This window comes from Leptonychotes weddellii, chromosome 14 (assembly GCF_054177405.1).
Source record: "Leptonychotes weddellii isolate Sample4059 chromosome 14, ASM5417740v2, whole genome shotgun sequence".
Lineage (NCBI taxonomy): Eukaryota > Metazoa > Chordata > Mammalia > Carnivora > Phocidae > Leptonychotes > Leptonychotes weddellii.
The window spans coordinates 79,816,951-79,841,670 of record NC_138382.1 but is presented as its reverse complement, the minus strand read 5'-3'; the positions used below and the strand labels follow the sequence as shown (position 1 = coordinate 79,841,670).

The following is a 24,720-nucleotide window of genomic DNA, read 5'->3' as shown; positions in this document are numbered from 1 at the left end:
GACCTGGGTGGACATGAATTTTGGGGGATGCTGTCAATCCAGTATGCTGTGTGTCCCACAGCCTCTGACTCACCCCCTGGGTTGCTGGGCCTTGGAACTGTCTGGGTACTTGGTCTCCCCCAGAGGGTCCCATGAGGTGGGAATTGCCACCTTGCGGATCACTGCTGTCACAGGGCTGGGTCCCCGGGAGCCCTTGGGACATGGAAACAGGTGGGCTCTTGGGGACACCTTCCCCCTGAGTACATGCCAGGAAACTGTCCAGCCTCTTGCTGAGTTCACAGTGAATAGTTTGGGAACCCACATAAAACAATAAATAACAGAAGCGTCAGAGGCAGCCCTGTGGACCCTCCTGGCAGGCCTGTGTTTGTGTGGTGGGGCTCCTTCCTCACCTTGCAGGGAGCGTGCCCGGCACCCCTCCCAGCACCCCTCCCGGCATCCCGCCTGGCATCCTGCTCTCCCTGGCTGTGCTGGCTATTCACCCAGTGGGGTGTTTGGGCTGTTTAGACTTCTCATGGGTCTAGAAGATGCTGCCAGCCTCCTGGCCCTGTCTGCACCACACAGGCGGTTGTCTTTGGTGGGAGGAAGGGGGTAGGGATGTGTCATATCACCCTCTGGAAGGTTCTACCTTCGGAGAGTATGAGCCCCAGCTTCTTGCTGCATGCTCTGCCCCAACTTTCAGGGTGAAGCGCCCCAAGTTGACCCCCTCTCAGGTGCTGAGTCTGGGGTTTTGCTGTGCTTTAGTGGCCTCTGGTGTGCCTGGGGGGGCACCTGCTGTGGATGGGGGCAGCTAGAGGCTCTGAGGAGTGTTTGTTGAGAGTGGGTGCATGGAGTGACCGTGCCTTTCCTGTCTGGCAGGGTGAGCTGGACCAGCAGACCTTGTCGTCCCGAGTTGTCTGGACCCACCATCCTCCTGGGTCACCCCCTTTTCTTCATGCCCGGACCTCCCTCTTCCACTCAATAAACATATTCTGCAGTCTAGAGGCCCCTCACTTCTTTGCAGAGGCCCTTGGGGAGTCCTGTCTTGATCCAGGACTCCTGGGGAAACTGAGGCAGGGAAGTGGGCCTGCAGGAGACACTGACCACTGGGCACCTCCCGGCTTGAGGGGACAGGAGCCTCCAGTCCAGCGTGGCACCCGTGAGGGGCTGTACCCATGGGCGGTGTCTAATGCCACTGCCCTGGCCCCCATGGGTTCACACACCTTCAGGGAGCCAGGGTGCCCTGTGAAGGAGGCCAGAAGACCCCTGGCTGCAGGAGCTGGGGGCACAGCAACATGGGGGCTTCAAAGCAGGGTCATGGGGGTGTTCCGTCCTGCCGCTGGGGTGGCCTTGACCTTTGGCATGTCATATGCTCCACAGTGGACCCCTGGACACACACAGTGAGCTTGCTGCATTCCTTATTCGGGAAACTGAGGCATAGAGAAGTTGGTGACTTGCCCAGCGAGGGGCCAGGCTGAGGTTCAGGCCCAGTGGTCAGGCTCCAGGGCCTGGGCTCCCTGCGGACCCTCTATGAGATGTTGGTGGGGAAGAGAGCCCTCCCTGGGGGCTGCTGGCCACTGCTGTTCTTCTCCTGATAGGAGCTCTGCATGTCCAGGTTATGTCCAGCGCACACACTTCAAAGGGCCGGGCGTGGGTTGGGGCAGGAAGGTAGTGGGGGTCCTGCTTCATTGCTCACGGTCCTGCAGCCTTCCCAGGGCTGGAGCCGGAGGCAATCAGCCAGATCAGATGAGGGGCGTCTGTCCTCGTCACCCAGAGACATTGTCCCCCACGCTTCCTGTCCTCCCTCTGCTGCCTGGCCAAGCACATCCCTGGGGGGGCCCTCTCTCATCAGCCCAGGCTGGGACCAGCCTGGGTCCCAGACCAGCCAGTCCTCAGCTTCCTTGGGGGGCCCCTGCTGTTCTTGCTGTGTGGTGGCCCCCTCGGCCTCTGGCGGGCTGGCCAGCTCTGGGCCTCCCTGTCCTGGCCTGACCTTTCCCCCGCATGCCTGACCCTAAACTGACAGCCTTTGTGGGAGGGCAGTGTAGCATCCAGGATCCGAGGTGGCCAGTCCCCCTGGTGGGGGGAGCTCCCCTTTAGCTGACCAAGCCTGGAGCCGTTCCAGGGTGCCCTTTTCTGGCCCTGAAGCTGGGAAGGTTGCCTCTTACTGGTCAAGACCCGGGATGCTGATCTGGACAGGAGCTGCTCTGGGCACCCTCGGACCCCTCCTGGCCACATGGCACCTGTCCCCCTGCTTTGTGGCCATAACAGATGGGAAACCAAGGCTCACAGCTTGCCGGGCGGGGGCTGCCGTCCCGGAAGCCCAGCTCCTCTTGCCGTGCTCATGGTCGGGATAAAATCTGTCTGGGGGGGGGGGCCCAGCTGGGGAAGAGCTGGCTCTGGCCTCCCACCACCCTGGCTCATGTGCTGGCTGTGTTCATCGGGTCGGTGGGTCAGCAAGACAGGGCCTCTCTCAGGCTGGCCTTCTGGGCTGTGGGTCGTACCTGGCTGTGTGGGAAGCCTGAGTGAGTCCAGGGGAGGTCAGGCATGGGGCCTGGCCTGGGGGCGGGGCTGGGTATGGTCACGGTGGACGGGGACACGGGCCACAGGAAGGTGGCTCCCCAGTGTGTGCAGAGGTCCCCGAGATGTGGCCCCCACCTCGGTCTCCCAGGGGCCTCTGTGCCTCTCCCATGCTGCTCCTAAGCTTCGCCTCCCCGCGGGGGCCTCCCCAGGGAGAGGAGACCCCTCATTCTTGTCCCCCCTCAGCTCAGGGCTGCCTCAGCCAGCCATACCAGAGCCTCGGAGCCTTTCTTCACCTGCCCCAAGACTGATGACAAAGAGCCTGAAAACCGCCCGTGCCCTGTGAGGAAGGAGCTCTGCGCCCGGGCGCCTGGGTGCGCCGTACCCATCTGTCAGCTCCGATGGGCTTGGAGCTGTGGTCCCCAGCCGCCCCGTGGTGGTGGGGGGCCTCGTCCTCCTCCTCTCAGGCCCCCCAGCGGCCCCACTGCGGGTCCACTGTCGTCCCAGGCCCTGGGCGGCAGTGGAACCGCTGCGTTCGCGCAGGCTGACCCCACCCCAGCGGCTGGGTGTCACTGGGCCCCCATGGCGTGCCTGCAGAAAGCCGTTTCGCTGGGCGGCCTCGGCCACATGTACTGATGACATTCCCAGGTTCTTGCGCAACACTCCTCCGGTATAAACCCAGGTGCTGGGGGAGCAGAGGCGCGGAGAGCAGCGATGGAGGCTGGGATGCTGAGTGCCATCCTGGGCGTCATCATGGTGCAGGGGGGCACAGCCATACAGGACCTGGATCTGCAGAAGGTGGCTTTTCTGTCTTACGTGGGGAGGCCGGGGCATGGAGGGGCCTGAGTGTCCAGCCACTCCAGCCACCACCCCCCCGGTCCCTCCAACCCCCAGCCAGTGCCAGAGCAGCTACATCAGGGGCCCCAGGACCCACCCAGTTCAGCCCGGACAGAGCAGGTGGCTTAGGCTCTGAGCCCAGCCTGGCCAGTCACCCCTGTCCTTGAGAGGGGGTGTGAGAGCAAGTGCCCAGGGCCCGGCAGGGCCAGAGCTCTCCCTGAGGGTCTCCTGTGGGCAGGTAGCCTGGTCCTCCAGGGTGTCCAGGGACCAGGGCTCAGCGTGGCCACCTCCTGCTCCTGGATCATTGGGGTCCATCCCCCGGGAGCTCCGGTAGGAAGAGGCCAAGTGCCTGGGAGCAGCCCTGCTGTACCAGCTCCCAGGGTGCTGCACAGTGTGGTGACCAGAGGACGCTTTCCCAGTGCGGGGAGCTCGTCTGGGGCCCCAGGTCCTTCATAGGTCTGCATTGGCAGCCGAGCTGGGAGCACGTCAGAAGGCTCAGGGATGACACGTACTGGGGACATGTATTCTTTTCTCTTGCAAAACAATTGGTTTCCAGGTTTCAGATGGAAGTTCTGGGCTGTGGGTGGATTTTGGAAGGCGGGAGTTCCCTACCCCAGCTCCCAGCGTGGGGGCGAAGCTGTATCCTCCCGTGGGTGACAAGGGCTGCTGGCCGCTGCCTCCTCTCTGGGGCCCCAACCACCGCTGCCCCTGGCATCCTGGCCCCAAGGACGGCGCACTGCTGTCTGATGGGCTGGAGGGGTTCCTCAGAAGGATGGTGACCGCTGCTTTGCCACAAAGACTTGCTGACCTTTCAGGGACCCCCGGCACACTGCTTGGGGGCCCTGGGTGGGTCTGCCACATCGGATGGGGCTCCGGCTTCTCTCTCTAGATTGTAGGATTCTGGCGGGAAGTTGGTGTGGCCTCCAGCCAAAACCTGGCACTGAAGACCCCAAAGAGGCTGGAAGCCTTGTTCCTGACCTTGAGTGGACATGAGCTGATTGTGAAGGCTGCATATAACAGGTGAGGGGTCCCTCCCCCGGGAGCGCCGGTAGGAACAGGCACGTGAGGCCGAGTGCCTGGAAGCAGCCCGGCTGCACCAGCTGCAGCTGTGGGGTCTGAACTGTGTCAATCCTCCCTGTGTCCAAAACCCAAGACCTTGACCCCCATCCCCAGCACCAACCCCCCCCCCCAGGCTGCTGGAGCTGCCACATGTAGATCTGCCCCAGACCTTCAATTCTCCCAAAAATAAGCGTAGAGTTTTGATAAAGCCCCATTAAGTTATAAGAAAGAAAATTGGGCACGGGGCTCTCTGGAGGCCCCCGCTCTGCACCTCCACCGTCCTCATCATGGCCCAGGCTCTCCTGGGTACAGACACACTGCTGGAGCCCTTTCTGAGGATACATTCCCCTCTCTGCACCCCCCGGGATGTGCCCGGCAGAAAGAATGCAGGCTGGCATTTCCTTGATGAGCACGTTGCTGCCTTTCAGCTCAGGAAGTTGTGAGACAGAAAAAATAGTGAGCTCAGAAATAGATGTTTCGGGGACATTCATTTTTCCTGGTAAGAACCCTTGCCTGTTGCTACAGTTTCAACCCCCTGGCCCTGCATACCAGCTGCACTTGGCCTTGCTATTTTTCCTGTGCTGTTCCCCATGCTGTTCCCTGCACTTCTCCTCATGCCCCAGATGCTCCCATTCTCTTAACACAAGTGGGTCATCCTTCAAGGGCTGCTCTACCCGTCCCCCTCCCCCCCGTGCCTAGCATGAAGGGCAGGTCTGGGCGCTGGGTGGGGAGAGGATGGAGTCAGACCCCACACCCCACCTCGGAGGTCTCCCAAACTGCGCGGTACCTGTTGGCATGTCTGCAGTCTCTCCACTCCCACTTGCTGCCAGGCCACAGGGAGATCCACGTGATAGACACGGACTATGAACAGTTTGCCATTTTGAGGCTGTCCCTCCACTGGCAAGGCAAGGACTACCATGTGCTCAAGTATTTCAGTAAGTGCACCCTGGGGTGGGAGGGGGGGGCCTGCTGCTGCCCTCCTGGGGACAGCCCCGCCCAGCCCAGCCCCCCTGTGCCCCCCACAGCTCGGAGCCTGGAGGACGAGTATGGGCCAGGCTTCTGGAGATTCCGGGAGATGACAGCAGACATGGGGCTTTACCTGGTGGCCCGGCATGGTGAGCCCCAGACCTTCTGGGTGGGCGCTGGGCTGGGGACCCTGAGGGTGGGAATAGGCCCAGTCCTGCGGCACCTCACACCACCCCTGTCCCACAGGGAGATGCGCCAAGCTCCTGAAGGAGGTGAGCCTTGCCCTGGGCTGCGCTGAGTCCCCCAAGCTGAGTCTTCCGACCTGACAGGGACCCTGAATCACTCTGCATCCTGGGCCTCCAGGGTGTGGACGCCAGGCTGCCAGAGGGGGACCCCGGAGGCTGGGGCCTCGAGGACAGGGCTGGGGGAGGGACGGGAGGAGGCTGGGCCCTCGTCCTGCCTTTCTGGCCAGCAGGGTGGGGACATAAGCCCTGTGGGCACCGTCTCGGGTTCCCCGTGTCCCACACGGTGCTAGCCCATCCCCTGCATGATCCCCTCTGTCTCAGCACAGCCCCGAGAGCTGGGGACTGTGACCCTGCCTTGCAGGTAGAGAAACTGAGGCCCAGGGAGGCTTTTTGCTCACAGTCATGCAGCTAGGACACGGGCCCCCACCCGTGGCCTTAACCACTGCCCCCAGGGGCCTTTGGAGGTCAGGCAGTGCCCTGAGGCCCTGCCCTTCTGTGTCTCAGGAGCTGATCTAGAGGATGCCTGTGCCCAGGCCGGGATGCTCCGAGCCTTCGCCCCCACCCCCGGGCTCTCCTGGCCCCAGGGCGCTGCTGGTACCTTCTCCGAATAAACCCCACTGACAAACCCACTGCCCCGAGTGTCTTTCTTGGGGGAGCGGGGCCTGAGGGGTGACGGCTGGGGCCGTGGGGTGTGTTTTCCATGACTGTCCTGACAGTGACAGCAAACCTAACTCTGGTGGTCTGTGTACACCGCGAGCATCGCTGGTGAGCGGGAGCCATTCAGATCCCATCCCTGGCTGGACCTCTGCCCAGAGAGGGCTGAGCTGGGGGGACGCCACTGGCCAGGCTGGCTTCCGGTCTGGTCTGTGTTTCCTTCCCTGTGGGGCCCGGGGACCGCACAGCTCGGATGCAAGATGGCAGGGCCCTCTTCCTCCTTCCCACCCGAGGGTCATGCCCAGCCCTGCCCTGCTCAGGGCCCACAGGCCAGGCTGCCCATGTGTGTGGGCCCCACAGTCATCCTCAGGCTACCGCCCTGCTCCCCGAGAGCCTGAGCGGCCCCAGGCCTGCTGCCCTTGAGCAGAGCAGCAGGTTCGATCTCTCAGATGAAAGGGGACCATGCTGCATTTCTGCTTACATTCCTCCATGGCTCCCTACTGCCCCAAAGTCAAATCCCATGGGCATTGTGGCCAGGGCCCTCCAGTCATGGCTGTTCTGTCGCCCTGCTCGCCTCCTCCCACCCACCTTGCATGGGTGGTCCAACCTCTTCAGTGTCTGGGTCCCCATCATGAACTCTGTCACTCCATGATCTGCACTGACTGTCTGATCACCACATTTTCTTCCATCACCTGGGGCTGAGACTGGAGGGCATCCAGGGTGGCCTGGTCAGGGCAGGGAAATTGGGGCGGGTGTCAGCTCCATGGTTCTGAGCACAGCCCGGGACGACCAAGGTTTCTGGGGAGCAGCTGCCCCATGGGTGAGGCAGGAGAGGGGTCCCCGAGGTCCAGCAGTGCTGGGGGACTGGCGGGCACCGGCCCGGCCAGAGCAGAGAAACCCCAGTGACACTCAGCCATCCAGCCAGGAGCGAGGCCTGCCCCGAGGGTGGGGCCTGCCTGGGACTTGCCGGACCGATTCCTGAGCCAAGTTCCCAAAAGACCCACAGGAGGGATGTTTGGAAGCTGCATTCTGACAGATTAGGGGTGCCTGGGGACAATTTGGATTTTCCACAGATCTGTCCAGCCAAAGCTTGCAAGGAGTGCAAGGTGACCTGCCTGCAAGGTGATGGAGTCATCTCCATCGGCTCGGGCAGCCGTCACAGAGTACGGCGGGCCGCAGGTGGCCCTGGGACATCGGGGGTTTATTTCTCACACTTCTGAAGCTGGATGCCCTAGGTCAGGGTGCTGACAGGGTTGGTCTCTGGTGAGACCCCGCTTCCTGGCCTGGAGCTGGTGGGCTTCCCACGGTGCCTGCCTGTGGCCTCCACTCCGCGCACCAGGAGACATCGCTGGGGCTCCCTGCCTCTTAGAAGGGCGCCAGTCCTAGCAGATGCGGTCCCACCGGCACGAGCCCCCCGCACCCCGTCACCGTCACCGCCTAAGAGGCCCCAGCTCCAGACACAGCCGCAGTGGTGACTACGGCTTCAACAGTAGCATTTCTGGGGATGCAGTTCCGTCCCCGACAAAAGCCCACACCACTCAGAGGGCGACAAGGGCATCCAGGGCCTCTGCAAGGCAGTGTGAGCACACAGGCCGCTGGACGCTCGAGGAAACAAGGGGGGTGGGAGACTAGGAGGAGGTCCCCAGAAGGCCTGCAGGCGGGTTTCGAACACACTGGCCCAGCGCTGCCCTCATAAGTAAGTTCAAGGACAAAAGGAAGGCAGGCTCCGGGAGCTAGCTTGTTCTGAAATGGCAGAATTAAACAGTCAGTTAATGCACAGAGAACTAACGTGGGAAGAGATGGGCCCTTGGAGCCCAAGACTGTGTGGAGAGCCAGGCCGGAACACTGATGCCACTCGGGGTCGCCGGGCCCCAGGCTTTCCTGGACGGGCTTAGCAGACGGCAGGTGGCCGGGAACTGGACAAATCAACGGAGATCATCAGAGCCAAGGAGCAGAGCAGAGAATGACTGGGGCGGGGGCGAAGTCGGGCATGTAGACTCGTCCCAGCAAGAGAAGGCAGAGAAAATGGGGCAGAAAAATATTTGAAGAAATAGAGGCCAAAATATGCCCAACTCTACGAAACACATCCCTGAGGCTCAGGGAAGCCTATGCGGGACAGGTGCGCCACTCCCAGGGACATCGCGGTGTGAGGCACTAACGCGGTTTGCAGACGAGGTGAACGGAGCTGGGGGAAAGGGCGCTTCAGCAGCAGAGGCCAGGTGCGGAGGCACATCTCCCAAACAACTCGGAATTGCAGGAAATGAAGCTATGTTTACACAGATTGAAGTGCAGAGAGTTCGTCCCTAGCACATGTGCAGTACAAAAAGTAAATGTTAGCATGGTCCTCAGGCTGAGGGACATCGTGGGTGATGCCCACGCAGGTCCGCAGGGAGCTCAGGAGGGCTGGGAAACTGGGAGAGCGTGGCTCAGTGCAGCTGGCCAGCATCCTCCGGGGACCTCGAGTCTTCGCTTCTCCTGCACGTGTGTCTTGTCTGTCAGTACGGACTTGGGCAGCCCTCCTTCCTTCCATAAATTATCACGTATTGCGGTCTTTTATCTTGATACGCAAACCCGTGCAGATTTGTCCAGTGGGGGCTCCTTCAGGATGGCCCCTGAGTATTTTTGACACGTTCCTCTGATTCCTCAAACACATGTTTACTCTCTGGGACCAGAATCAACCCAAGTTCCTCTTATGCTTCCTGTGACTCAACCTTGGAATAGTCTCTCCAAGGAGCCTGGTTCCTTTTTGTAGAGAACAGTACTGAGGAACCAAGGTCTGAGGGCCAGGTGCACTCAGCTTTGCTTCTCACTGGGACAGAATGGTGTTGAACCTTTTCAGCAGAGAGATCCCCCCTTTCCCCATGCCTTCCCAACCCTGGGAGAACCATTCTCCTCTGACCCGCCCCCGAGCGCGCGGAAAACAGTTCTAGAGTTGCTCACCCAAACCACTGCAGAGAGCAAGCCTCAAAACGACCAGAACTCAGCATTTGCTTAGAGCTCCTTTACTCTTTAGCCTGAGAATACATAGAAAAAATACTCCATCCAAAGTTTCTCAGGGCTGATTCCGTTGCCCCCCTTCCCGTGGTTATGTCATTCGCTTATAATACAGTTGTATTCCATTCATTTATTATTAAGTGCAGTAGATTACCATGATCCCAAGGTCAAAGCTACACAAAGAAGGTATGCTCAGGGGAGCCTGGGTGGCTCAGTCAGTTAAGCGTCTGACTCCTGATTTCGGCTCAGGTCATGATCTCAGGGTCGTGGGATCAAGCCCCGTGCCGGGCTCCTCTGAGGTCAGCAGGGAGTCAGCCTGAAGATTCTCTCTCCCAGTCCCTCTGCCCCTCCCCCTGCTCTCTCTCTCTTCTTCTAAAATAAATAAATAAATCTTAAAAAAAAAAAAAGAAGGTATGCTGTGGGGAGGGGGTCTAAGTTCCTCCCCAGCCTACCCCTGTGGGTGACTAAGCTCTTTAGACTCCGATTTATCCTTCCTGTGTTTCTTCTTGCAGAAATAAGCAGACAACATGAGTTTTCTTATCATCCTTTCTGTCTCACCTAGAAGGCTGTGTACTTCACATGCCCTTTGGCACTTGGCTTTTTCCACTTTACAATACACCTGCATGTCGTATCACTCACTCCATGTTGGTTCATAGAGACCTTCGGGTTATTTTTTATAGTTGCATAGGACTGTTTGTGGGTGCACCATCTGTGATTCAAACAGTCTCCTGGGTGTGGGCACCTAGCCGACTTCCAACAGTTTTCAATCACAAACAATGCTTTACTGAGTAACCACTGTGTGTATCTATCGTTTGTATTGTCTCAGGTACTTCCTTAGGATAGATTCCTGTGAGTGGGATTTCTAGAACAAAAGACAAACGGGCATGTAGTTAAGTTTTGTTGGATGTTGCCACATTCCCCTTTATAATGATTGTACCATTTGCAGTCTGACAAGCAGTGCATGGGCATGCTTGTGTAGCCAAAGTGTGGGTGGTGTGGCTAAGCTCTGCAATTTTTGGCAGTATGATAGGCGATAAATGGCATCTCTGCAGTTTTAATTTGCATTTTTCTTATTGTGAATGAAAATGAACACTGTATCCATTCACCAGGGCTGCCATTACAAAGCACCACAGACTTAAACATCAGAGGTGTGTTCTCTCCCAGCTCTGGAGGCTGGAGTCAGCTCCAGGCGTGGCAGGGTCAGTTCCTCCCAAGGCCTTTCTCCCTGGTGCGTAGATAGCCGTCTTTTCCCCACGTCCCCACATGGTCGCCCGTGTGTGTGTGTGTGTGTGTGTGTGTACCTTAATCTCTTCTGATAAGGACCCCAGGTACGTTTAACCTGAACAATCTCATTTTGACTTAATTAACTCTTTAAAGCCTCCATGTCCAAACAGAGTCATATTCTGATGTTCTGGGGTCAGGACTTCAGCATAGAAATTGGTGGGGGGGTGTGGAATGCAATTCATAACAAACATCTTTTCATATGTTTAGGGGTCATTTTAACTTTTTCGTGTGAATTATCTGGTTATGTCATTTGTCCATTTTTTCTGATGGGTTTTCAGCCCTTTTTTTCTTTAATTTCTAAAAGTTTCTTATGGAGTATGGTTATTAGCCCTTGCATGTGATATATGTTGGAAATATTTTCTCCAGACTTGTCACTCATCTTTTGACTTTGTTTATGGCTTTATTTTTGCTATAAAAAAGTTTAAAAATATAGTCAAGTTATTTATCAGTACTTTCTTTTATTACATCTGGATTTTATGCATAGTTAGTGTGGCCTATGGGTTTGTAGTGGCTTGATTTGCCTGGGCTGCATGACATTGCCCAGAATTCCCAGAAGACAAAAGCCTTACAGGGCCTGTGAAATGAGCTCCTACAGTGATGTGAGGTCAACCTCCTGCCACAAACCCCTTATTTGTGAATATATATGCCTCCTAATGGTCCCACCTTCAGGAGTGAAATCTGATACAATTAGAAAGCATTTCCCTACATCCACATCATAGAGAAACTCACCAATGATTTCTTTTATTACTCATATGGTTCCATTTCCATGTTTAGCATTTAGATCTCTGATCCATTTGATGTTTATTCTCATGCATGAGGTGAATATGCTTCATTTTAATCTTCTTCTAAATGGATATCTAGTTGTCCTGATTTATTTACAAAAATCTATTTTTTCCCAGAATTTAAGATGTCTCCTTTGTAGTACAACCTGCTCATTTTGGCTCATGAGAGCCTACTGTATATACTTTTCCCCAAATCTGCAATCTGTAAGGTTATTTTGGGTTACACAGATGTCTTTTATCTGTATGACTTTTTATGGTTTCCAGCTGTATTATGAGAATTACGAAAATACAATATAATTTCAAATGTGGCTCTCATCTTGTTAAGCAAGGTGATCATAGCTGTTTTCACAATCTATGTGGTCCTGATATGTGTGTCTACCCCCAATATTCATGTTGACGTCCTAGCCCCCAATATGATGGCATTGGGAAGTGGGCCTTCGGAAGGTGACTAGGTCATGAGGGTGGAGCCACTTGAATGGAATCAGTGCCCTTATGAAAGAGACCCCACAAAACTCCCCTACCCCTTCCACCATGAGGACACTGTGAGAGGTCTGTGACCCACAAGAGGTCCTCCTTGACCTTGCTAGCACCCTGACTGGAACTTTTAGCCTCCAGGACTGAGAAATAAATGTCTGTTGTTTATAAGCCCCCAGTGTGTGGTTTTTTGTGATATCAGTCCAAGTGGACTAGGAGAGCCTGTCATGTAATTCCAATGCAGGGAGCAATTTTGGGTCTGCTTCTATTATCTCTTTCTTCTGCTGTGTTTCTCTTCTTTCATCTCAGTCTCCTCAAATGTTGTGTCAAATGATGAACAGGATTAATTTGAAGAGTAGGGTGATATTTTTGTCCTTGTATTTCATCTTCTGCCAGGCATTGGGGAAACTGGTAATCAGGGGACACCCTAATCCGTGTTCAAGGCCTGAGACTCCCCAGGCCCTGGGGTAGTGCAAAGTTTAGCTGCACATTTGTACAAGGGCTGGTTTACTTTTGTTCACCAGTAAACCCATCCCCCAAGCAGGGGCTGGAGTGGTGGCCTAACAAAGGTCCCTCCTTAGAAAGGCCTGGCAAGACAAATGGCTTCATCTTTCCTCCACCCTCCAAATCTTCCTTGTTTTTGTGTTGATAGAACCCCTGGAAGCCAGCCAGCAAAGGGGTCTGGAAATGTAGTCTGAACTACACCACCACTCCCTCCAACCTCCCAGTGAAGGATCTTCCTAGCCACCTCCCCTTGGATTTTAGGGGCTCAGACAGATCCTACCAAGCCCTCTGTCCTCTGCTCCCAGGTAGGGGCTCAGATGATCCAGGGGTGAGAAGCCGGGCCCATACAGAGCTCCCATGGGATGTTGGGGGATGTGCAGCTCCTGGGGCGTCTGGCCAGGGTCATGGAGTGCAGAGGTGGGAGGCAGCAAGGCCAAGGTGGGCCAGAGAGTGGATAAGTTCAGATGGGTGGAGTGGAGGGCCAGAAGGAACAGGACATTCCAGGCTGGGTGCTGACTGTGGGTGGGGGCAGGAGGCCAAGACCAACAGAGCAGAATAATGGGTAAGCCAGGAGGGGGTAGGAACTTTTTAAAAATTTTCGGTTTCTATTTTTTTTTATTTTTAATGAATGAAACAAAAGATCCGACCTTCAGCTTCTGGAAGAACTGTTTGTGCCTCCCCTCGGACTTGGCCTTGGCCTACTGCCAGCCAGGGTTAAGGACCAGGGTTTCTGGCTTTCCCAGACTGAGCAAGGCTCAAGAGTGTTGAATCCCCAGGGAGGAGTGGAGGTGGTGTGACTGGGATTAGGATGCTCATTCTGGAAGCTTCCAGTGGAAGGAAGCATAAGAAGCAGGGATTTGGGGCGCCTGGGTGGCTCAGTCGTTAAGCGCCTGCCTTCGGCTCAGGTCATGGTCCCAGGGTCCTGGGATCGAGCCCCGCATCGGGCTCCCAGCTCCGCGGGAAGCCTGCTTCTCCCTCTCCCACTCCCCCTGCTTGTGTTCCCTCTCTCGCTGTGTCTCTCTCTGTCAGATAAATAAAATCTTAAAAAAAAAAAAAAAAGAAGCAGGGATTGGCATGGCAGTGCTGACAAAGAACGTTTTGTGTGTGCTTGGCACACATTCCCCAGGGGCCCACTCCCCATTCTCTAGCACATCTGGGCAGAGCACAGAGGCTGCCACTGAATAATAATGCCACCTGCCCTTGGGTAATTTCCCCACGTTGCAAAAAGAGAGGCCAGGATGGTGTCCTGGTGGTTAGTGGCCGCCCACAGTGACCCATTCAGAGACATATAAATGGGTTTTCAGGGGCTGGAGGTACTGCACACCCCTGGCCCCGAGGCATGTGTCCTGGTGTGCGGATCTCTGGGAGGATGCGGGCTGTCCTGCGGGCTGTCCTGCTGGCTCTGCTCTCAGTGCCTAGGACCCAGGCAGTGTGGCTGGGGAGGCTGGACCCTAAGCAGGTAACAGCCCTCCTGTTGGTCCTAGGGGCCCAGGCCCCTCCTGTGGGGCCACACAGCCTCTGGGTTACCCTCCCAGAGCCAACCCAGACCGGCACTGGCTATGGGGGGATGGGCTAGCCTGAGGAAGGGGCCCTGGGCTCCCAGATAGAGAGAGGACGCCTCCAAGGGCTGGAGGGACTGGCCCCCCTCACCTGCTCCTCCTCCACCAGCTCCTGGGGTCCTGGTATGTTCTTGCCGTGGCCTCAGGTGAGAAGGGCTTTGCGCTGGAGAAGGCCACGAAGAACATCGAGGGCGTCATGGTGACCCTTACTCCAGAAAACAACCTGAAAATGCTGTCCTCCAGGCACAGGTGAGTGAGCTGTGTGCCCCGCGTCTGGGTGGGACTCGCCGGGGTGGGAGAGGCCTCTCGAGCTACCGCTTGAAGTGGGTCATGCCCTGGGCTGAAGAGCCACAGGTTCTTGGGGGACCCCAGGTACCCTCCCTCCCATTCTTGCATCTGCCTGCAGGAGATGTGGGGCCCGGGTGTGCCTGGGCCAGGCCTGGCCTTGGGACAAGCAAGGGCAGAGGAGGTCTGGGGTGGGATGGCAGCTCCACGGTGTTGGGCGAGCTTGGCCCCACGGGCCATGGTGTTGGCCCCAAAGCCACGTGGCTGGGTCGTCCGGGTGAAGCTGGTGGAATCAGACATCCAGATACAGAAGCTGGGCCTCTGGAGGGCCTTGGGCCCTCTGCAAAGCCACGGAGGCCGGAGGAGCCACGGGGATGCCACAGGGCTCAGACCCCATTTTTGGCATCTGCCCATCGGAGTGACTGGTCAGCAGCCTCTCCTGGTGTCAGTGTCAAGGTGCATCTCTGTCCGGGGACCTGGGCCAGACCCTGATTTGGAAAGGTGGATTGTGCTGAGGCCCCGCCTGAAGACACACATTCGGATCAGGGCTTAGAGGAGAGGCAAGTGGGCCTCTCACGTTTTGTTGTGTAATTAAATTTCATTTGTTGGCCTTTGGACAGGAAATACATTCACATGGCCAAAAATCAGGGTCCCCCAGGTGTACCGTGGGGGTCTTTCCCCTCCTGCCTCAGCCAGCCCATCTCCTCCCTGCGGGTAACCCGTGTTTGGGATGCGTGGGCAGGCACACACCAGCACGTGTGTGTCATTTGCCCAGGCACGCTGGGGGTTGTTCCCTATCAGTCCACAGAGGCTCTGCTCTCTTTTAAAACATTTTGAAGTTTGTTCTCTTTTGTCTTCATGACGTTTTTAAAAGTTGCAGGAAGATAAACACAGCGCAGAGATTTACTGTCTTCACTACTTTTAAGCGCACAGCTCAGGGGCGTCAAGCACATTCACACTGTTGTGCAGCCGTCCCCCTCCGTCCGTCCCCATTGAACACGGACCCCTCCCCTCCCCCGCCCCTATTTCTGTGGGTCCGACTCCTCTGGGGCCTCCTGGGAGTGGATCCTTCGGGATTGGTCCCTCCGCGCCGGGCTGATCTCACTCGGCACCATGTCCTCCACGTTCATCTGCGTTGTAGCATGTGTCCGGATTTCCTTCCTTTTTAAGGCTAAATTATGTTCCATGGTGTGGACAGGCCACATGGTTGCTTCCACCGTTTGGTTTTGTCAATGGCGCTGTCATGAACATGGGTGTGCAAGTCTCCCTTCGGTTCTCCTGGGTGTGCGCCCTGCAGGGGGATCGCTGGGCCATACGGTGATTCCCTTTCACATTTACCGGGGCGCTCTGCTCTTTTTGATCGCTGTGTGACACTCCACAGGCCTTCTGCCGGGCTCTGCTGCTCGACAGACAGTGCTCTCCAATCTTCGGCAACTGGAAACACCCTCTGGGGCGTGGGCCCTGGTGCCTTCGCCTCTAAGGGGTCCCCTGAAGGATCAGTCCCTGGGAGCTGCCTGGCTCCGTGTCACACGTGCCCGGTCCCCTGAACCAGTGCCCGCGCTCGGCATTCCTGTGCTCTCGGTTCTCCATCATCTGGTGGGCAACAGATGGCCCCCTTCAGCTTCTACGCGCCCCTTCTAACGACCGGAGCTTCGCGGCATACATGCTTCCTGCCCAACGCGCTGCCTGGTCACATCTTTGGCATGTTTTTCTCTGAGGTGTGTTTTTCCTGGTTTGTAAAAACCCTTAAGGATTAGGGATATTAGGCGCTTGTCTGTGACAGAAACCAGTTGCAAATATATTTCCCAGTTTGTCATTTTTCTTATAACATTGAGGAGGACTTTTTTTTTTTTTTTTTACATACATGAAGGATTTCTTTCCATTTTTGTGGAGATGCACACCAGCTTTCTCTTTGTGGGGCTCTGGGCTTTTGTGACACCGTCAGTTAGGAAATGGCTTCCAACTCCCTGGTGCTTCTGGCATCTTTGCTGCATTTGGGATTTGACCCTGGGAAAAAAGGAGAAACAACTTGGTTTTTTCTAGATTACTACCCAATTTCTAACATCATTTATCGAATTGCCCCTCTGTCCTCCACGGACTCAGGCTGACTTTGTCACGTGCTAAATTCCCATGTTCCCATTTTGCTTTATTTTTGGGCTTTTTTTTTTTTTTTAGGATTTATTTATTTATTCTCGAGAGAGTGAGAGAGCATGAGTGGGAGGGGCAGAGGGGGGGCGAGAATCTCAAGCAGAGTCTGCGCTGAGCGCGGAGCCCGACTCAGTCTCATGACCACGAGATCACAACCTGAGCCGAAACCAAGAGTTGGACGCTTGATGGAGGGAGCCACCCAGGTGCCCCTGTTTCTGGACTTTCCATTCATTCCTTTGATCAGTCTTCTGATTTTCCAAACCCCGTTGTTTCACCTGTTGCAGCTTTGTGACCCACTGCCTCAGTTTACTGGATGGCTCTTGCTTGTTGTTCTCCCTTCTGGAATTTCCCAGCCATGAGCTCATCTTAGTGAGCAAAGACCACTGCATTTCTGTTGTTTGTTCACCTTATGGACTGACCGCTTAGGGGACGTTGGCCCCTTTGGATGTTGAGTGCCTTTACCCAAAATTGCAGACGACCCTGTGTTTGTCAGAGGCTCCTTTTGTGCCCGTCATGTGGCTTCCAGCACGGGAGGCCTCTTGGGAGGTGGAAGGAAGCCAATTTGCACTTTGCAGGGCTCTCGTGCCTGCTCATTCCCAGGCCAGGTTGGATTCGCTGGAGAGCAAGGCTTCCGGGCAACAGGGGCCGTCAGCGGCAGCCAGGATCCCCAGTGTGGCACGCTGGTGGCTGGCCAGGTGTAGCTGGTAGGACCCTGTCTCTTCTGGGCCTGAGTCCGGACCCTGAGCTGAGGACGGACGGTCTCTCTTCCAGGCTGGAGAGGTGTGACGTGAACGTGGTGGAGCTGCTGAGACAGAGCTCTGGATGGGTGTTTGAGAACCCCTGTAAGGCGACGGCCTCCGCGGTCTCATGCGGGGCGCGGGGCGGTGGGGGATGGGCTGGCTTTCCGGGCCATCCCCAGTGGGTTCTGCCACCGGCAGCCTGGGCTGGCGTCCCCTGCCGCCTGGCCAGTGCCGTGGGAAGGGGAGCGGGCCCATCCCCGAGACTTCCACTAGGAAGTGAAAGGACTCATTTTGTCAGAGGTTTGAAGACAGAGGGCTCACACTGGCATGCCCCGCGGGGACCCCGGGCCTCCCTCTGGGGTGGTGCCCCCGAGGGGACATGATCGGTGGAGTGTTCCCCCCAGCATGAGCTGGGACAGGCACTCGCCGGCCATCTGTCCCTGAGGCCCTCTGTGTGCTGGCTCTGGGGACCAGGGGACAATGCCTGGGAGCGCTCAGCTTCCCGGGGGGGCCTCTCGTGAGGTCTGATGCTCCCCCCTGGGGGGGGCACGTATTTCCTAGCCCTGGGCGTGCTGGACTACCGGGTGCTGGGCACCAACTTCAGGGACTACGCCATAGTGTTCACCCAGCTGGAGTTCAAGGACGAGGCGTTCAACACCGTTGAGCTGTATAGTAAGTGGTGGAGACCACGGGCCAGCCCCACGAACTCCCCGTGGGGCAGCCGCGCTGGGCATCCTCCTGCTGCCTGTGCTGAGCCTCGTGCCCCCAGGGCCCCAGAGCGCCATCCCTGCCCTTCGGCTCCCTGCAGGAGGGGTGGCTGGGGCACGGGGCACACGTGGTGAGGGCTCCCCTCCTGCCCTGCAGGCCGGACGGAGCTGGCCAGCCAGGAGGCCCTGCGCCTCTTTGCTAGGTGGAGCAAGGGCCTGGGCTTCCTGTCTCAGCAACAGGCCACGCTGCAGCCGGACCGTGAGTGTCACCCGATGCCCAGGGCCCCTGGCTGACTTCTGCTGGTCTCGGGGTCCCTCCGGGCCTCAGGGAGTCCGGCAGGGTGGGGGTGGGGAGCTCTACATGGAGTCACCTGCTCCTGCCCAAAGCCAGGCCTGCAGGGCCGGCCCCGTCTCAGGCGAGGCCATGGGCAGAGCGGGGTGGCCGCGGTGTGTCCTGGGTGCCCACCCTCACAACTCCTCTTTCCCCCCCAGCCACCTGTGCGCACAAGGCTTTCTAGGTAAGCTGCCTTCCCGAGCATCACCCCAGGTCCTACACCCCAGAGCTCTGCCCCGTGAAGGGCCGGGCCCGGGGCAGACACCCCTCGCAGTGAACCTGGGGTCCCCCAACGCTCTTCTTGGTTTTCAGTGAATGTGTCGACCTCCAGGGCGGGCTGCTCTCAGGACTCACCCTGCAGTTCCAAATAAAGCGATCCCACAAAGCCCTGCAGATGGCTCTCACCTGTGTGCCAAGGGCGGACGGCAATGCCAGGCGGGCGCTGCCCTCTTGGGGCTCCTGTCGGTGCAGGGAGGGGAGTGGGTGTGGGGCTCACGGAGGGCTGGGCCATACAGCACAGAACCAGCTCTGGCTGGGGGACACGTGGACGCGGGTCTTGGCTCTGGAGTGGGGGCTGGGCTGGGGGCAGCTGCTCCTCAAGCAGAGGTCACCACGGTCCCTGGGCTGGCGGGAGGGCACGCTCACACGCATCCAGCAGCCCTGTCCGTCAGCACCCGCTCGGGACAGAGAGCCCTGGTTTCATGCTAGTGCTGTCTGAGCCCCGTCTTCACTGTGGTCCTGCTTCTCACGGGCAAGTATCCCTATGAAGGGACTCACAAGGACGCCTCCCGGCTGCTTGCCTCTCTTCCGGGGGGCGAGGATGGCAGGCCCAGGGGTCTCACAGGGGCACACGACGGCCTTCAAATTCAGGCAGCACCTGCCAGGCTGAGCCCCTGGGCCGTCTGTCTGTGCCCCACAGCCCCTCTCCCTCCCCATTGGCCCACCCCAGGCTGGCTCAAGGCTCCGGGTTGGCTGGACGTCCACGGCAGGGTCAGGTGGGTGGGGAGATTTAAACGCAGTGCCCTGGCGGCCGGAAGGAGGGTGACAATGGGACCAGGGAGGCTGACGTGCGCGCTGGTCTTGGCGCTTATGCTGGCTATGGGGTCCCGGCCACAGGAACAGCTACCCAGGGAGTCCCACAACCTCAACTGGAGCAAGGTGAGCCACACACCTGCGGTCCCCAGGCCAGACAGCCAGGCCGACCGGGGCCAGGGATGGAGTGTGTGTGGCGGGCGGCTGGAAGATCACTTCCTGAAAATCTCCAGAGGGCCATTCTGGAACAGGGGCAGTGCCTCGAGGGCGGAAGGAGTTTCAGGCCCTGGTGTCTCCCTGAGGAGCTGGTGGCCACACAGGAGGGGGGAGGGCCAAGGGCCCCAGGCAGGTGCATCCTCAGGGCACCAGAGATGCTAGGTGGGCAGAGGCCGAATGAGCAGAGCGTGTTCCGGAACAGCGAGATGGCTGGCAGGTGGAAGGTTCTAGCGGGGGTGGCCGTGGGCACTGACTGCCTGGGAATGTGGGTTTGTGGCAGGAAGTCAGAGGGATGGGGCTGAGGGCCGAGCTGGAAGGAAGGGGGAGGCCTTGCACAGGAAGGGAATTCCAGCACGCGGTACCCACGGCCCAGCCCTTGGGGCCCCAGCCCGCCTGGCACCTGCCCACCAAGGCCCGGAGGGGCAGCCGGGGCCCTGCGCAGGGGCTGTGCTGGCCTGTTGGTGCTGGACCCAGGCCGGGCCTCAGGCCAGTTGTCAGTGTCCGCTGGGTTCCTGGGGTCCCGGCTGGGAGCCTGGCATGGGCAGCTTCGCCAACACGCTCTCCACAGTTTTCAGGGTTCTGGTACATTCTGGCTGTCGCCTCTGAGGGCCAGAGATTCTTGCCAGGCAGAGACAGGAGGAAGCTGGGGGCATCCATGGTGGAGGTCCACAAAGTGGGCCAGCTGAAGGTGGTCCTTGCCTTCAGCAGGTGAGTGGACCGGGATGGGGGCCCAGCACACTCTTCACGGAGACCTGACCACAAACAGCCCAGGCATCTCTCCGTCAAGAGGGGAAAGGGATCCGGGGGCGGGGGGAGCCAGACCCACGATCATCTGCAAATCTAACAGACCATCTCTGCGGCCCCGAACCCCGTCCTGCCCCTAAAATTCAAGGCCTGATTTTGGGAGAGGCCACCACGTACACGGGAGCACTCGGCAGAGAGTGGGTGTTCCGAGTGTTTCCTTAAGCTGTGGGACTGGCCCTGCTCCGAACTGGAAAATTCCAGAAAACTAGAGCCAACAAAGGGCTCCCGCCTTGCCCCCCCAGGTCACAGGGGTGCCAGTCACACACGTTAATTCTGCGGAAAGATAGGAAAAAGGCGATGTTCAGGAATACTTGTGCGTATGAAGGCCCAGAGCCTGGAGAGAAAGACCTGGGGGTGGGCGTGTCCCTGGCTTCACGGCCACAGACCTGGGAGATGCCGTTCCTCTGTCCCAGGGCTGGGTGGGTGGGATGGACAGCGGCCCACGGGGCAGGCAGGCAGGCCGGCCACGGTGCCAGAGCCCACAAGCATGCAAGGGCCTGCAGCCTAGGCCTGGAAGGTGGTTGGGTGTGTGGGAGGGACTCCTGGCCCTTTCCACATGCCCCTGCTGTGCAAGCCTGATCCGGCGGCCCCACGCTTCTCTTCCGGTCCAGTGAAGGGGGTAGAGGGCTTCCACGTGCTGTCCACCGACTACAGCTACGGCGTGGTCTACGTGCGCCTGGGCCGGGCTGGCCGGACCTCCAAGACCCTGCTGCTCTTCAGTGAGTCCAGCGGCAACATCTGGGGAGAGGGCGTGTGGGGTGCAGGTCAGGTGGGGGACGGAGGGATGACAAGCTCAGAGGGGAAGGTATGGAGGCCCCTGCCTCAGCTCGGGCTCCATGACAGAGCGCCACAGACCCCACGGACGCCCGCAATGGACGTTGATTCTCACGGCTCAGCGCGCCGACCTGGCGGGTTCCGGGGAGGCCCCCCTTCCTGGACTGCAGATGGCCGCCTTCTCACTATGTCAAGTGTCGGGGCGAGGGCTCTGGTGTCTTCCTTTCTTATACGGGCACTGATCCCATTGTGAGCACCCAGCTAACCCCACACACCTCCCAAGGCCCCAGTACCTCACACCATGCCTTTGGGGCTTTGACGGATGAATTTGGGAGGACACGAACACGCAGTCCGTTCCTGTCATGGCCCTTGCGCTGCAGGCTGGCAGGAAGTGGGAAGTAGGAGGACAGGGCCGGGACACACACAGCAAACGGGTGGCCAGGTGGGCAGGCAGAGCGTGGCGCCCGGACGGGGGACCCAGGTGGGCAGGTCTCTGATGTGGCTGCCACGGGGCTGAGTGGGGGAGGCCAGTGCACAGGCAGAGCCCAGAGGGCAAGAGGCCAGGAGTGGGACTGACCGTCTGCACGGAGGCAGGGGACCCCCCGGGCTGAGGGCAGGATCGGGGGAGCAGGGGGAGGTGGTGAAGGGAGGACGGGCAGGGAGCTTCTGTCCAGAGAGGGGGTGGGGAAAGGGGGCACAAACCCACTTAGGGGGAGGTGGTGAAGGGAGGACGGGCAGGGAGCTTCTGTCCAGAGAGGGGGTGGGGAAGGGGGGCACAAACCCACTTCTGGGCACCGAGGCCTGCGGGACACCCATCGGAGAGGTCGGAGGGGTCCTGTGGTCTCAGTGGAGGGGGGCGCGGCCAGGAGCGCAGCGGGAGGGGCCTCAGGCTCCGGCCGAGGGGTCCTGTGAGCAGAGAGGGCTCCCCAAGTGGCCCTGTGTGGTGCCTGCCTCTGGGCCGCACCGGGGACACCCACCTGCCTCGGAGCACAGAGGGGACAGAAGGACACTCCCCATCACCTGCCCACTGCTGCCTCCCTTGGCAGCACCCTGGCTTCTCTGTCCTGCCAGCTCGGAGGGCGCTGCGGTGGCCGCGGGCTCGGGTACGGCCCCAGACGGCCAGAGCTGGGGGCTCTGACCTTGTGATTCTGCTTCCAACTGCAGGCAGGCAGAACACGTCCAGCTTCCCGAGCATGAAAAAATTCGTAGACATATGTGAGATTTTGGAGCTCGCAAACGGTGTGACTGTTCTCCCGAAAGACGGTAACAGACGGCCACGCGCCCTTCTGTGCAGGCCCACAGCATGCCCGGCCCCATCCGGCCCCTAGAGCTCAGTGCCTCTCTCTCCCGCAGCCTCGTGTGCCCACACCATCCTGCCCTGAGAGCCAGCGTCCACCCACCCGTCCCCTCGGGGCTCCACCCGCGGTCCCCCTTGACCCGGGGAACATTGCTCAAGACTGCAGGTCCTCACATCCAACGGCCTATTGAGACGCGTTTGATGACCCCAGGCCACTGATGGGGTGAAGTCCAGGGCCATGGCTGTAGCCCAAGAGGGATCCTTTATGATCATGGAGAGATGGGGGTAGGAAGGGGGTAGGAGGGCAGGCGCTGACCAGGCAGGGGGATGCCCGACCGGGCCCATTCTGCTCATGCCCTCCAGATTACACGGCGGAAAGAGGCTGCCACACTTCTCTGCTGGGAAATAGACCACGGCTGGTCCAATGTCGTCCCTGCCGTATGCCTTCTCCACAGCGCGTCTGCCGCCAGTCCCCATGGTCCCTGATGTCCTACACTTCCTCAGGAAGTCGTTCACTTATTCGCCCAACATTTCTAAGCACCTGTGACATGCCAGGCACGTGCTAGCTGCTGGGGAGAGGCAAATTGGCAAAAGCGGTTTCAGAGATCTGATGCCAGGACAGGCTCACCCCAGCGCAGCCGCCCATGCACACGACTGCAGACTCGGGGAAATGTGTCTGGAGAGAGCGCAAAACAACGGCAGGTCTGACTCACGCCGGGTGGGGCAGGAGGGGTCAGGGAGGGCTTCTCGGAGGAAGGGACATTCGGAAGAGAGCTGAAGCACAGAGGTAGTCAAGGAAGTTGGGTGGGCTTCCGCGGAAGAGGAAACCGCTTTTGAAAAACCCCAGAGTGGTGGAAGCGGAGGGAAGTGTGAGGGGAGAGGAGAGGACAGGCCGTGGAGGAAGGTTCAGTCATAGGAGAGGGAGCCCCGGGCAGGCTCGGGGGCTGAGCTTGGAGCCCAGAACCCCCAAACGGAGAGGCCACGTAGGGGGCTGGAGTTCAGAGGACAGAGAGACGTGGGAGCCGGACACGTGGAGTCACAGGATGTACTGGGTGATGGAATTTGCTGGCACGGTTAGGGCCACCCAAGGGGAGCACAGTAGGATGGCATCAGTCAGCTGCTGCCACGTAAGGACCACCCACAGCATCTCTGCGCTACGAACCCACACGAATTTACTTAGCTTTCCCGTCCGGGGCAGCGTGGGGTCAGGTGGTGCAGGCCGGCCCTGCTGGGTGGTGGGGGTCTCCGCAGCTTGCGCCCGCATAGGGGGGTGGCTGGCGGTGACTGGTTCGGGCCGGCTCTGCTGCTATTGTCCCCCTCCCACCGAGGGTGGCCACGTCCTGCTTGTCTCACGGCCACGCCGAGGCCACAGCAGGCTCAGCGGCTAAGTGAAGCATGTCGAGGGGCCAAACGCAAAGTGCAGAAGGGCCTGCGAGATGCACGTTCCCGGCCAAGGGCGCAGGCGCAGGAAGACATGGCCAGTCCGGCCCCCGAACTCCGTCTGCAGCAGCACCGTGCTCTGCCCCGGGCGTCAGGCCAGGTGTCCTCACCCTGTGCCCCACCCCAGAGCCCCACATCCCCTCTAATGGGGGGCAGTAGGATCGAATCCGGGGTCTTGCGACCACAGAGGCCCCTCGAGACCACACGGCATGAGGCCTAGCTGGATCCCCATGTGCTCAGCATCCGTGGGGGAAGAGAGAGCGAGGCCCGGAGTGGCCACACCCACAGCAGCTCAGGGTCTGCCAGAGGCAGCACAGGAACCTCGTTCCTCCAGGACGTGAGTGGCTCCCGGCCCATTGTTCCCTGGCTCTGCCCACTAAGACCCCCCTTCCTCTCCATGCTTGTGGGGAAGGCGCTGGGGGGCAGGCCTGTCCGCACAGAGCACGCCCCGGAGGCCCTTCGGAGCTCTGCTCTTTGAAACACTGTGGCTTTCTGTGTAGGCAAGCCTCATTATTCCAGCTGCCAGAAGCCTCACCACAGTTCCTGAGGCCACAGGCTCTTCCTAGATAGTTCCTTATTGGAACGTGGAGGATACCAGATCCCTGAGGGACAGGGTCCCCACACCCTAGATGCCCTCTGCACAGCTTAGGAACTGACTGTGCACACCAAAATTCTTCCAGAGTCCTGACAAAGACACGATCCGAACTCTGCTTGCAAGAACAGACCTTTCATATCTCACAGTTCCTGTACCAGAATCCCGGCTCAGCTCAGGGGGAGCCTCTGCCTCCAGGTCCCCTAGGAGGCCGGGGCTGCAGCCTCCACTCAGGCTCAACCAGGACAGGCTCTGTCTCCAAGACCGCTCACGTGGTATTGGCATGATTCGGTTCACAATGGGGGCTCAGGACTTTTCTGTCAGCCTGGACCCTCTGTAGGTTCTTTGGACTGGAGTCTCCCAGGGCAGCTCATACTATCTGGTCTTGCTTCTCCAAAGCACGGGATCAAAGAGAGACACACAGACAGAAACACAGAGACACAGAGACAGAGACAGAGAAGGAGACAGAGAATGAACACAGGAGAGAGGGAATCAGGAGA

At 58.9% G+C, this 24,720-nt stretch overlaps 4 protein-coding genes across 5 annotated transcripts in view; all 4 read left to right on the top strand.

Annotated features, from left to right (window-relative positions):
* Window positions 1-978, top strand: part of LCN15 (lipocalin 15) — a 22,452-nt gene extending 21,474 nt beyond the window's left edge. For both annotated transcript variants that reach the window (XM_081803985.1, XM_031041029.2), the window contains one exon: window positions 856-978. The gene's annotated coding sequence lies outside the window, so the exon portion shown is untranslated. The remainder of the gene's footprint in view (window positions 1-855) is intronic.
* A 2,229-nt stretch (window positions 979-3,207) lies between these two features.
* Window positions 3,208-6,225, top strand: LCN8 (lipocalin 8). The gene is made up of 7 exons (XM_006745079.3): window positions 3,208-3,291; window positions 4,220-4,350; window positions 4,818-4,888; window positions 5,220-5,324; window positions 5,415-5,504; window positions 5,602-5,627; window positions 6,105-6,225. The coding sequence occupies exons 1-7, from the start codon at window positions 3,208-3,210 to the stop codon at window positions 6,114-6,116; spliced, it is 519 nt and encodes a 172-aa protein (XP_006745142.3). The 3' UTR covers window positions 6,117-6,225.
* A 7,208-nt stretch (window positions 6,226-13,433) lies between these two features.
* LCN6 (lipocalin 6) lies at window positions 13,434-18,249 on the top strand. The gene is made up of 6 exons (XM_006745078.3): window positions 13,434-13,751; window positions 13,961-14,100; window positions 17,056-17,126; window positions 17,586-17,696; window positions 17,889-17,990; window positions 18,224-18,249. The coding sequence occupies exons 1-6, from the start codon at window positions 13,632-13,634 to the stop codon at window positions 18,247-18,249; spliced, it is 570 nt and encodes a 189-aa protein (XP_006745141.2). The 5' UTR covers window positions 13,434-13,631.
* Window positions 18,219-22,273, top strand: LCN10 (lipocalin 10). Its single transcript, XM_081802652.1, has 6 exons — window positions 18,219-19,223; window positions 19,882-20,021; window positions 20,360-20,430; window positions 20,729-20,836; window positions 22,056-22,154; window positions 22,245-22,273. The coding sequence occupies exons 1-6, from the start codon at window positions 19,113-19,115 to the stop codon at window positions 22,271-22,273; spliced, it is 558 nt and encodes a 185-aa protein (XP_081658778.1). The 5' UTR covers window positions 18,219-19,112.
* The last annotated feature ends 2,447 nt before the right edge of the window (window positions 22,274-24,720 follow it).

What these genes read in the sequence shown, in the direction of transcription:
- LCN8 (XM_006745079.3), top strand. Translation starts at nt 3,208, where the DNA reads ATGGAGGCTGGGATGCTGAGTGCCATCCTGGGCGTCATCATGGTGCAG. An exon ending in AGGACCTGGATCTGCAGAAG is followed by an intron (nt 3,292 to 4,219) that starts GTGGCTTTTCTG and finishes TTCTCTCTCTAG; the next exon opens with ATTGTAGGATTCTGGCGGGA. An exon ending in TTACCTGGTGGCCCGGCATG is followed by an intron (nt 5,505 to 5,601) that starts GTGAGCCCCAGA and finishes CCTGTCCCACAG; the next exon opens with GGAGATGCGCCAAGCTCCTG.
- LCN6 (XM_006745078.3), top strand. Translation starts at nt 13,632, where the DNA reads ATGTGTCCTGGTGTGCGGATCTCTGGGAGGATGCGGGCTGTCCTGCGG. An exon ending in ATGCTGTCCTCCAGGCACAG is followed by an intron (nt 14,101 to 17,055) that starts GTGAGTGAGCTG and finishes TCTCTCTTCCAG; the next exon opens with GCTGGAGAGGTGTGACGTGA. An exon ending in CAACACCGTTGAGCTGTATA is followed by an intron (nt 17,697 to 17,888) that starts GTAAGTGGTGGA and finishes CCTGCCCTGCAG; the next exon opens with GCCGGACGGAGCTGGCCAGC.
- LCN10 (XM_081802652.1), top strand. Translation starts at nt 19,113, where the DNA reads ATGGGACCAGGGAGGCTGACGTGCGCGCTGGTCTTGGCGCTTATGCTG. An exon ending in GGCGATGTTCAGGAATACTT is followed by an intron (nt 20,431 to 20,728) that starts GTGCGTATGAAG and finishes CTTCCGGTCCAG; the next exon opens with TGAAGGGGGTAGAGGGCTTC. An exon ending in CAAGACCCTGCTGCTCTTCA is followed by an intron (nt 20,837 to 22,055) that starts GTGAGTCCAGCG and finishes TTCCAACTGCAG; the next exon opens with GCAGGCAGAACACGTCCAGC.